General features: G+C 55.2%; 1 protein-coding gene across 4 annotated transcripts; it reads left to right on the top strand.

Moving 5' to 3' along the window:
- Nucleotides 1–420: 420 nt before the first annotated feature.
- CDKN1A (cyclin dependent kinase inhibitor 1A) lies at nucleotides 421–8,706 on the top strand. Of its 4 annotated transcripts, none has more exons than XR_013960349.1 (4): nucleotides 421–519; nucleotides 4,735–5,190; nucleotides 6,447–6,897; nucleotides 7,239–8,420. XR_013960349.1 is itself a non-coding variant. In XM_080663785.1 (3 exons), exons 2-3 carry the CDS (start codon nucleotides 4,746–4,748, stop codon nucleotides 6,494–6,496), a joined length of 495 nt encoding a protein of 164 aa, XP_080519911.1. In that variant the 5' UTR covers nucleotides 421–519; nucleotides 4,735–4,745; the 3' UTR covers nucleotides 6,497–8,706. The 4 variants fall into 4 exon arrangements, 2 of the variants coding, with proteins under 2 accessions (XP_080519911.1, XP_080519910.1); XR_013960350.1 differs by having other exon boundaries at nucleotides 6,447–6,625; nucleotides 7,329–7,852; XM_080663785.1 differs by having other exon boundaries at nucleotides 6,447–8,706.
- The last annotated feature ends 3,105 nt before the right edge of the window (nucleotides 8,707–11,811 follow it).

The following is an 11,811-nucleotide window of genomic DNA, read 5'->3' as shown; positions in this document are numbered from 1 at the left end:
GATGTGCCTGCAACCAAGGTACATGCCCTTGACCAGAATCGAACCTGGGACCCTTCAGTCCGCAGGCCAACGCTCTATCCACTGAGCCAAACCGGCTAGGGCTATTGTTATTATTTATGGATTTTTATTTATTATCAGGGTCAGAAAGGGGTCTTATCTTAACAGTGCCATCCCTCCTGGGGAGTGCCAACTCACTTCCCAACCAAAAAAACCCACATTGGTGGCTCAGTTCGTGGGGGAAAAGGGCAAGCGCACGACTCCGACTCAGGGTACAAGGAGGAGGGAACCTCGGTCCCAGGACACAAGGGAGGGACTTAGTGCTCAGCCGGGTGCAGGGGAGGGGCGGGTGTCCCGGGGGAGGGCGGTGCCGGCGCTGTGGCCGGAGCAGCCGGTCCCGCCCCTGACAGTTTATAAGCCAGCTGAGCGCCGGGCGGCGGCAGCTGAGAGGTGAGCAGCTGCTCGGGTGGCAGCTTGGGATCCGGAGCCGGTTTCATTCGCGAGACGCAGACACCGTCGGAGGTGAGGAAGCCGCGGCCACTGGGACGGACCCGGGCTGGGCTGGGCGCTGAGCTGGGAGCCCGCGCGTATGTGTGTCCACGGGTGTGTGCGTGCTGAGTCCACAGGTGAAGGACGTGCGTGGATCTTGGATTTGCGCGTGGGACGGGAATCGGGATGTGCCGGAGACCCTGGGCGGGGAGAGGGACGCGAATACGAGGGACCCGTTGCCACGGCCCTTTCCCTGGAAAGTCGGGGCGCGGAGGGCGTGGACGGGCGCGGCGGGCTCGCGGAGTGGGGTGAAGCCACTGTCCGCGCCGGGCCGCTGGGTGGGAGCGCCCAGCGCAGCAGGTTCTTCTGGGACCCGCTCCCGGGCGGCTTTCGGACCCATCCCCGCCCCGCCGCTGAGGTCGGGGTCCCCGAGGCCGTGGGGTCCGCAGCCCGGTTGGGCACTAAGGTCGCGCGGGCTGTGTCCCCAGCTCGTGGATATAAATTGGGGCATGTCCCTTAGGGGCCAGCGAGGAGGTGACTCGCGGGGACCAGGAGACTCCGGGATGGGCCGGCTGAGTACAGAACACCCCCAGGCTGCGGGGCAGGGGCGCCCCAGAAGTCCCCGGCCTCGCCCCTCGCAGGCCCGTCCCCCGTCAGCACAGTGACCCATTTGGTTGGCACTGTGTTCCCGGGGAGGCCGGGACGCCGGAGGTCCAGGACCAGGCGTCCGGTCCCCGCCCCGCGCCCCAGAGCCACGGCCCCGCGCGGGTGGGCTCGCTGCAGCCAGTCAATCGGGAAGCGCTGGGGCCCCACGCACCTCTCCCACCGCCGCGCCGCCCCGCCCCGGCCCAGCCTGCCCTCCGGGGGCGGCGGGCTGCGGGGCGGAGTGGGTTCTGCACAGCGGAGCCCTGGATGTGCGGTGTCGCCTGATGGGACGCGGGGTGGGGTCGAAACTCGGAGAGCGAGGCTTTGCGGGGCGCTGCGTCAGGGGCTTGGGGGGGGGGGCCGGGCCAGCCCAGAACCCCCCTCCGAAGGCCACGGGCTGAGCCCAGCGGGAGGGCCCTTCGGGTGCCGCCGCTGTCCCGCGACCAGGTCGGGGGGCACTCTGCCCTCCTCCCGAAGAAAGAATCTTGGAACTGGGTTTGGCACTTCAGGGCGTCCAGGCAGCGCCCGCCTCCCCGCCCTCCAGGTCGCGTTTCGGGGAGGACTTTCGGGCTGTTTTGTTTTCTTTGCTCCCGTCTATTTTTATTTTCCAGGGATCTGACTCAGCCGGACTTTGGGCGTGGAGATAAGGTGGAGGGACCAGATCCCTGCGCGCCTGTGCGCGTATGTGAGTGCGTGTGTGGTGTGTGTGAGTGCGTGTGTGTGTATGTGAGTGCGTGTGTGGTGTGTGTGAATGCGTGTGTGTGAATGTGTGTGTATGTGAGTGCGTGCGTGTGCGCGCGCTGTGTGTGAGTGTGAGTGACAGATGGCGCCAGAGCGCGCGGTTTCCCAACAGCCGGGTGGTTTCGGAAGCCTGGCTGGGTCAGCGTGACGTGTTCGCGCCCCTCCCTCCCCCCCACAGCTGGGAGTGACGCGCAGCCGGAGTGGAAGCGGAGTTTTGGCGGGCAGGGAGCGCTTTGCAGGAAACTGACTCATCACAACTCCCTCCGCCGTCCAAGTCCAAGGCTCACTTCCCAACCAAAAAAACCTCCCCCCCACGCGTGATTTCCTGGAGGCTAGCGCCCCCTTCCGGCCCCGCCGCGAACAGCACAGGCTTTCCCGCGGAAGGCGGCTTCGCCCGCCTTTCCTCCCGCGGCCCCTCCAGGGCTCATCACAGGTCGCCACCCCCCCCTCCACGCCCTCCAACGGCCCCTAAAAAGAGCACCCCATTGGCTCAGCAGAGCTTACTGAGTGTTTACTATTTACTCGGGAGTTAAAATTGGTTGAAGTCTAAAGCACGAAGGCCAACGAAGAAGGCTATCTATTATCAGTTTCTTGTTTGTAAAACCAGGGTTTGTGTTTGTGAGTTTCTCTGAGCTGGGAGTTATGATAATGGGGGCGAGAGCAGATTTCGATGGGGCCCCTAGCTGAGCCATAAGGGCAGGCAGGGGTGGTAGAAGGAGAGAGGGTCGCTGCCTGGATTAGGGTCCCGTCCTCGCTCCTAGAAGCCAAGGAATATCCAGCTTCCTGATAAGAGCCCGGGCTCTTGCCCCGAGGCACCGAGGTCTAGGATGTTCATTTCAGCGTCCCTGTGTGTCCCCGCTGTGTGCCCCTCTGGGAACTGGCAAAGACTTGCTTAAATCCCCTTCAATTTGAATTAAGTTTGTCTGGGGAGGGAGGGGCCTATGGATCTACATTTTGATAAAGCTCCCCAAGTGATTCCAACCAGCCTTTCTGAAACCTTGGAAATTAGTGAGGGAGTAGAGTTCAACACCAGAGCACTGCACTAGGGTAAATAGGCATGGGTTCAAATCCTGGCTGTGCTACTGGTGAGCTGTGTGACCTTGGGAAAGTTTCTTAACTTCTCTGAGCCTTGGTTACCTCTTCTGTAAAAAAGAACTAGTATACCCACATTTTAGGAAAGTTAATATTTGGAAACTTCTTAGAACAGCCCTGGCATGTAAAAATATACAAATAAATTTCAATCCTTGCCCTGAAGACAGCGGGCAAAGGTTATTTGAAGGCTCTGCACTGTGTAACTCCTCTTTGGGGCAGTGGCCTTTGACCATTTTTAGTTGTATGGTTTGGGGGCAAGTATCCTGTCTCTTCTGCCCTTTAAGCTTGGTCTGAGATCACCAAGTGCCTCCCCTCCCCATCAGCCGAGATGTGGGCTGCACTCATGGCGAGGGGTGGAATGGGGAGCAGCAGGTGTGTCACCGGTCCAGGCTCCTGCCCCAGGAGATCCCTCAGCAAAGCGTTTGCCTTCAGAGCCTGCAAATCAGGACTTGTCCCCAGGAAAACCCAGTGCAGCCTCAGCCCTGGAGTCAGGCCAGAGCAGGGCAGGCAGGGAGTGCCAGTGCTCCCTGAAGTGGGAGGAGAGGAACCGGGGAGACCGGCCTCTAATTTTCTTTGCCTGCAGAACGGGTTCCTTGGATGCAGACAACATGGGGCAGGGGCTTCAAGGCAGTCTAGACTTCAGTCACCATGGGCCTGGCAGGATGTGGCTCAGCCTGGGAGAAATCAGCTCTGCCTTGCCCAGCCCAGCTCCTCCTCAGCCCCAGGCCACTTGCTGATGACATCCCTGTGAAAGGCCCAGCCGACAGCACCTGTCAGCTGCTGTCTGGGTGGAGGCTCAGCCAGAACTGAAGGCAGAGAGAAACAATAATACTTCTGTTTTCCAAGCACTTCTATATCCCAGGTGCTGCTCTAAGCACATTCTCTCCTCAGTTCATCCTCACACCTGTCCTCTGAGATGTTTACTATTATTGTCTCCATTTTACAGATGAGGAAAATAGAGCCCAGAGAAGTTAAGCCACTTGTCCAGGGTCAACCAGCAGAGCCTGGATTCCCACCCAGGCAGTCCTGCGCCATAGCCCTCTCTCTTAACCACGAGATACAGCCTGCTAACTCTCTGCCACCCGCCTTGCCTAGAAAGACTCCCTGGACATTTGCTTGATCATGCTTCAACAGCCATCCTCTTGAAACTCCCATAGAGCCCATTTCACAGTTGAGGAAACTGAGGCCCAGAAACATTAAGTGACTTTTTTAAAGCTTAGATAGTAAGCAGCAAAGGTAGGCCTAGATCCCAGGTGTTTTTCTCCAAAAGTCCAGAGTACTTTTAAGTGTTAGAGCAGGGTTATCCCACATGGGCACCTGGGAAGGGATTCAGGAGGCTGGAGGAGCTGTGTCAGCCTGTCCATTCATTGGGGAACTGACCTGGCCAAGGCTGGGGAACTGGACTCGAAATTCACACGTACTTGGGGCATTCACACCCATGAGGGACACCTCAGGGGGGAAAGTAAATTGATTTTAGCTGATAATACTGGATGGTAAACAGGCCCTTGATCCCTGCCATTGCAATAAACTTTGTTGACATAAGCTTGCCCTTTAGCTGCTGTCTCTCCCAGTCACCCTGGGGTGCCATGCTGGCTGAGCTCTGCCCCCACCCAGTGTCTGTTGGGAAGCAGGTGGTGGGAAAGCAGCTGGAAGGAGCCATGGACACCCTCCCACCTCCTGTTCTAGTAGGAAGGCCTCGCAAGAGCAAAGCACGGCCTGGTACGGGAGGGGCCCGTTTCCCGAGTGACCAGGGCGTTCCTTGTGTCTCAGCTGCAGGCACCATGTCCGAGCCGTCCCGGGATGCCCGCCCGATCCCCCGCGGCAGCAGGGCCTGCCGTCGCCTGTTCGGCCCAGTGGACAGTGAGCAGCTTCAGCGAGACTGCGATGCTCTAATGGCCAGCTGTGTGCAGGAGGCCTGCGATCGATGGAACTTCGACTTTGTCACCGAGACACCGCTGGACGGCGACTTCGCCTGGGAGCGGGTGTGGAGCCTGGACCTGCCCAAGCTCTACCTGCCCTCAGGGCCGAGGAGGGCCCAGGACAGCCTGGGAAGAAGCAAGCGGTCCAGCAGCTCCCCGGCCCTGCTGCAGGGGACAGCTCAGGAGGACCACGTGGACCTGTCACTGTCCTGCACCCTCGTGCCTCGCTCCCCTGAGCAGCCTGAGGGGTCCCCCGGTGGGCCTAGCGCATCTCAGGGTCGCAAACGCCGGCAGACCAGCATGACAGGTGAGGACAGATGCAGGGGATGACACTGCAAGGGACCACGACTTAGAATTCATGGTGCCAGGGCTGACCTGTCTGGTCCAGTGTGCTCATTATGAGGGGGAAACAGGCTCAGAGAGGGGTAGTAACTTGCCTGAGGTCACACAGCCAGGACCAGCTAGCTATCCCTTATTTGGAACATTTATCGAATGCTAGCCCTTCACTGAATTTCTAAGGTGGATTTCATTTAGTCCTTGTAACGATCTGTGTGACATTCTTGCCACCCTTTTACAGGCAGGGAGACAGGTTCAGAGAGGTAGGTTTTCCTAAAGACCCATAGTGAATTTGCAATGAAGAGGAAACTAATGATAGTAATTTCCTGGCTGCTCTGTCCAGACTAAACTCCCCTTCCCCCCATCACACACACACACTGCCTGTCCCTCTGCCCTGCCTATTTTGTTCTTTTGGTACTTTTTACTGTCAATAGCCATTTCTTTATCTTGATATTATCCGTCTCCCCGACTGGGATATTATCTCCACGAGAAACGGATCTATGTCTCTCTGGTTCATGGCTGAATCCCTAGCACCTAGAATGGTATCTGACACATAGTAGGTGCTTGATGAAGAATGTATGAGCCATGTTGACATTAAGCACTTACTAGGCCAGGCCTGGACCAAAGCCTTTATAGAGATCATTTCATTTAATCCTTAGAGCAGCATACCAGCGTTACCCTCATTTACCGGTGAGGACACTGAGGCTCAGTGAGATGCAGCCAAGAATCCCACAGCAAATCTGCAGCTGGGTCGGAACTAACAGAAAGGACAATAGCAATAGCTAACGTTATATGGCCCCGGCGCTGTGCAGAGCCCCTCCTGGGTGATCTGAAGGTGTGCATAGAGCAGGCTGCCCCAGAACTCGGATGCACATGCAGTGTACCAGCCATCTAGCGCTGCGGAGCTCTTGATGTGTGGCTAGTGTGACTGAGGAAGGGAACTTTTCATTTTATTTTCTTTTAGTTCATTTAAATAACCACATAGGACTTGTGGTCACGGTTTTGGGTAGCTTGGGTTAGAGCAGGCCCAGGGATGCTGGCCCCATTGCCAGTCACGTCTGTGAAGCGGGCTGCTGGGTAACGCCCTGGAGTGGGGGGAGGTGCCGGAGTTCTTCCCTGTACTTGGCAGTGTGGGAGGGGTCGTGGCCCCTCTGCAGTTTGCCTGGTTGGTGGCTCTCAGTGGCCTCTCTCTCCTGGCCTGGCTGACCTCTTGCTCTCTTCCCTTAGATTTTTATCACTCCAAACGCCGGCTGATCTTCTCCAAGAGGAGGCCCTAACCCGCCCACGGGAAGCCTCTCGCTCCTGGAAACACGGCCTCCTGCAGGCCCGCTCTACACCTTGTGCCTTAGTCCTTTAGTTTGTGTGTCTTAATTATTATGTCTGTTTTAATTTAAACTCCTCCTCATGTACATAGCCTGATCGCCACCACCCTCCCACCCCACCCGCTGCTGGCATTAGAATTATTTAAAGAAAACAGACAGCGGAATGATAGGCCTATTCGGTTGCCAGGTATTTTTATTATGCAAACTATTATTTAAAACCTCCTCCTCCTCCACTCACTATTTCTTCTCTCCCGGAGGTAAGGTGGGGCCAGCCTGACCCTCATCTGCTGGGTGGTGCTTGGGAGGGGCCTGGCTCGCTCTCTCTGTTCCCTGCTTCACGGATGGTATGAAATTCTGCTCCTTCACTCTCAGACCCAGTTCCTGACCCCGGGAGGAGTAAAGAGATCGAACTTTGAAGAAGCCCAGCAGCATGGGGGCGTCATCCAAACTTTGGAGTCCCCTCGCCTCCTCTAAGGGTGGGCAGGGTGACCTTGCAGTGGGCACTGCTGGAACTGGGGTGGGGACTGGCACCCTCCTGGTACCCATTCTGTCCTGTGAGGGCAGGGGGAGGCAGGACCCCGTAGCAAAGCACCAGCCTCCCTCATGCTCCTTCCTGCCCGGGTGCCTCGATTTTCCAGCCCAAGTCCCTCTCTACTTCTTTCCCCTCCCCCTCTAATCCTCTCCCAAACCTGGGCAGCTGCTCTGGGGTGCCTGTCCCCCCAACTCAACAGACTGAAGGGCAGGGTCTACCTCAGGTAGCTGGAGCAGTGGGTGCCCCTCCTCTCAGCTCTGAGGGTAGGGTCCGGGGTGGTCAGCAGGCCTCTGTGAGTGGTGATCTCTCTCTGAGAGGGATGTGTGGGTGGGGGAAGCAGATATTTCTAGAAGGGAGTGACACCAGCCGCTGGAACTCATCCAAGGGCCTTCCCCTCTGCTCCACCCTCTCCCATTCACTGCACTTTGAATAGCAGCTGAGCAAGAAGTCAGGTGTTTGAAATGGTGGGAGAGAGGCTGTGGACCGGGCTCACAAGTGGGCTGACAACGGGCCTGGGAGTTGTGTTATCTTTCCTGGTGCTGAACACTGAGCCCCCAGAGGCACCGAAGCACTTAGTGGGTCTGCCCCACCCCCTCCCAGCTCCTGTAACACGCTGTCCTGGACTGTGTTCTCCTGGTCCTCCTGTCTTTACTAGACTGTGCATCTCTACAGGGCCGGGGCTACATCCTGTATTGCTCTGTGTCCCTCACAGCCCCCCTCCCCCATCCCCCAGTGCTGGATATACAGCAGGTGCTCAATAAATATTTCTTGGAAACTTTACTTGTAAATATACCTTGTTATTTTTAAGAATAAGTAGGCAGAGGTGGTGTGTTTTTTTTTAATTTCTTTGGTTGTTTTTATCATTTAAAAAATTAAGCATTTAAATTTTAAAAAAGCTTAGCAAAAGAAGGACTATCAGGCAGAAAACAGACAAACAAGAGCAAAATATAAAAAATAAATCATCACACCTCTGCAAAGATCACCATTGTCAATATTTTGGTTTGCTGTGTGGTCTTTTTTAGTAAAGAACACATTGTAGCTTAACATCATTACTTGGTGGGGAAATGCAAATAAAACCACAAGAAGATACCACTAGACACCCACCGGAATGAATAGATGAAAAAGGCTGACAATGCAACGTGCTGACAAGTGGCCTGGCCAGTGTTGCTCAGTGGTTGAGGTTCGACCATGAACCAGGAGGTTTGATTCCCAGTCAGGGTACATGCCTGGGTTGTGGGCTTGATCCCCAGTAGAGGGAATGCAGGAGGCAGCTGATCAATGATTCTCATTATTTATGTCTCTCTCTCTCGCCCTCTCCCTCTCTGAAATCAATAAAAACATTTTTTGAAAAGTACAATGTGTTGTTCGTATACCTTGCTGGTGGAAATATATTTCAACTACGTTGGGAAACTGGCAACATCTTCTACAGATGCCTCCCCTCCTGCTTGACCTCATGACCCAGGAATTGTAATCCTATGTTTGTTCTCAAGGAAATGAGTACAGATTTCCACCAAAAGATATGGTCATGGCAACATTATTAACAGACCCCAACTGGAAACAACCTAAATGCTCATAACAGGAGAGCAGCTATGTCAATTGTGTATCTTTCTATAGTGGAATACTATACAACATTAAAAAAAAACAAAGTATTTTTACACGTGTGCTCTGATTATCTACATACTAGTGACCCAGTGCATGGATTTGTGCACATTAAAAGGATATTAATTAGAAGGTGGCCTGCAGGGTGGGACTGGGCAAGATGGGCTGGACATGCCCTGGAGCCAACCTCCTGCAGTCCCTCACTGGTGTCTGCGGAGTGAGCGGGGTCCCTTCAGCAGGTGGGGTCCCTTGGCCTGGCCTGTGGGGATCGGGCCGAAACCAGCTCTCTGACATCCTCCGAGGGGTCCCGGAGTGCAAGAGGGCACTCTGCAAAGTTGCTGTCATACAGAGTGTGGAATGCAAAAGCAAGTGTGCAGTAAACCAGATTCAGGGCCAACAGTGCCTCAGCAACAACATAACCCACAGCTGAAGGTGGAATTGTGTGGCCCTGTGAGGAATCAGGCTCCCTCCTCTCTGGTTTCGGGGTGCGTCACCCGAGAACTGCCGCTGCCAAGTCACTGCAGCTCGGCAGCTCCTGCATTGAGCATCTGCCCCCTGGTGGTCAGTGCGTGTCATAGAGACCAGTCGGATGGTAGGAGGGACACTTAGCATATATATAAAAGGCTAATATGCAAAATGTCCCCTCGGGAGTTCAACCGGGAGACCAGGAGTTTGGTCGCTTGCTATGACATGTGCTTACCACCAAGGGGTGGCGCAGAACGCAGGAAAGGCCCTGGCCGGCAGCCGGAAGGCCCTGATCGCCAGCCAGGCCTAGGGACCCTACCTGTGCATGATTTCATGCACTGGGCCTCTAGTCTGTTCATAAATAACCACCCCAGGACTTAGTGGCTTAAAACAATAATCATTTATTTGCTCTCAAATTTGCAATTTGGCCAAGAACTGCTCTTCAAATGTTGGGTCACTCTCTGCATGGCTTTGCTCCTGACCCCAGGGTCTGAGATGAGGGCTCTCCACTGGGCTTCCCAGAGACTTGGCACTGTTTACTTGTCTCCCATGGATACTTCTCGCACTATGGGATATGCTGGGCCGTACTTCCCAAGTGCTTGTCCCAGAACACGGACCCCTCACAGAGTCCTCTTTCACTCTGGGCTCCACTCAAACATGGCAGCTTCCCAAGCCACCCAATACACGGGCTGCAGCATTAATACACGCCTCCCAATCAAAAATGGCCTCTTTTTAGGGGTAGGATGTCCCCAGTATAATAAGGTGTCCTTTCCCATAGGAGGAACACCCCAGCATGCCCCAGTTCACTGACCACTTAAACCTTAACTGGCATGATAGTCTTTCCTGATGTGGATTGAAAAGAATGCAATGGCCATATTATCAGCTTCTTATCATCAGGGGCTGGGTAGACTGTTCCAGTAAAGATACGGTATGTGACATATTGGCTGCAATTAGAGCTACCACCTGGTAGCCATCAATCACCATGTTTCATTTGGTTGTTACAGGAGCAGCACAGGGCGGGCTGAGTGGGATATGCTGGGGCTACTTTGCACCTTTGAGAGTAGGACTGATGGCTGCAGCTCCACCTGGGATGTGTGGTGTTGCTTCTGATGTACTATCTTGACTAGTGGGACAATTTTAGAGACTCCTACTTGGTTCTTCTTTCCATAATGGCTCTTATTTTATAGGACTAGAAGCCCGTTGCATGAAGATTCGTGCAACAGGCCTTCCTTCCCCTGGCTGCTGGCACCGGTTTTCCTCCAGCACCTGGGACCCAGGCCTTCGCTCTGGCTGCCGCCTTCAGTCTTGGCTCCGGCTGAAGTGCCGCTCCTGTAGCTCCCTCCACCCCCCTGACCTCCCCCTCATAGCAGGTGTCCGGCCCCACCTGGCCGCCCCACGCCTGCATGCATGCTACCCAGAGGCCCGGAGTGGCTGGGGGGCGGGGCCACCTCCATCTTTGTCGGGTTAATTTGCATACCCACTCTTGATTGGCTGGTGGGTGTCATGAAGTGATGGTCAATTTGCATATTGCTCTTTTATTAGTGTAGATTAGGGAAGCAGTGTGAGGTTCTCCCAGCTGCTAACTCTATCCATCCCACTTTGTACTTAGGGGCTAGCAAGTAACCAAGACCCAGTGGGCTCTGAAATGAACCCAGCAGGACTGCCTATGTCCCCTACTCTAAAAGGAGGGCTGAATGGTATCTTGGGCCAGCCGGAACCAGTGTCAGCTCAGACTCTATCCCATAGACTCAAAAGATCTGGTCTTTCCCTTCCCACACTACAGCTATCCTGGTAAGTAGCCAGAGGGCACCTTGTGGGGAGAGCTGAGGAGATATTTATTTTATACACTTTCCATGGCATCGTGGGTCTTTCTCTTTAAGCAGTGGGTCTGGTGAAAACCGGGTGAAAGGCGGCCACTTTCCATCGTAGTGGCTGAAGTCCGCCTCTGCTCCCCAACCCCTTGATCCGGTGTGGCTAAGTCAAGCAATATCCTCATGGAATGCTCATCTCCCTTACCCTGGGACACCACCGCCACAGAGCCCTGCGTGCCATTCAGGCCTGTGCCCACCTTGCCTCTGGTGAGCCAGTGGCCCACGTGGCCTCTGCTCCTGCAGGATTGTGGCGTCTCCGCCGACAGCATTTCCCCAGCCAGCACCGAGTCCTTCTCACCAGTGCAGCCTCTGCTGCTTCGGGAAGGGTGGGTCTTCTGGGCGGTAAGTGGGGGAGACGGTGAGCTGGTGGGTTCTCATGCAGGGAGTCCATTCTCTCTCCTTTCCACTCTGAGCCTCCTAACCCCCCCTGGTGTCTTTAAGGCAGTTTCGGCATTCACCCCTCATTGGCTGTTGGCCAGTACTGCGCCTAAGATTTAAGGACCAACTCAGCAGTGTGTTAGGACCATCTCTTGGGGGGCTTGACTGGGTGTTCAATCCTGAGTCAAGAGAGAGAGGCCTCTATAAAAACAGTCTCTATCCAGCCCTGTGTTCCTCCTCTCTCCTGCCCCGGTTCCATACCCCCAACATCACCTCCCATTTCTGCTTCCCTGTTCTTACCAATACACACCAGCCAAGTTATTTCCTCCACACCAGGGACTGTACTTTCCTGCTTGGGCAATGCTGAGACTCGACCCTAATTATTGGCCTAGAGCAGTGGTCGGCAAACTCATTAGTCAACAGAG

The sequence above is a fragment of the Plecotus auritus genome (assembly GCF_963455305.1).
Source record: "Plecotus auritus genome assembly, chromosome: 4".
NCBI lineage: Eukaryota > Metazoa > Chordata > Mammalia > Chiroptera > Vespertilionidae > Plecotus > Plecotus auritus.
This window is presented reverse-complemented; position numbering and strand designations above follow the sequence as displayed.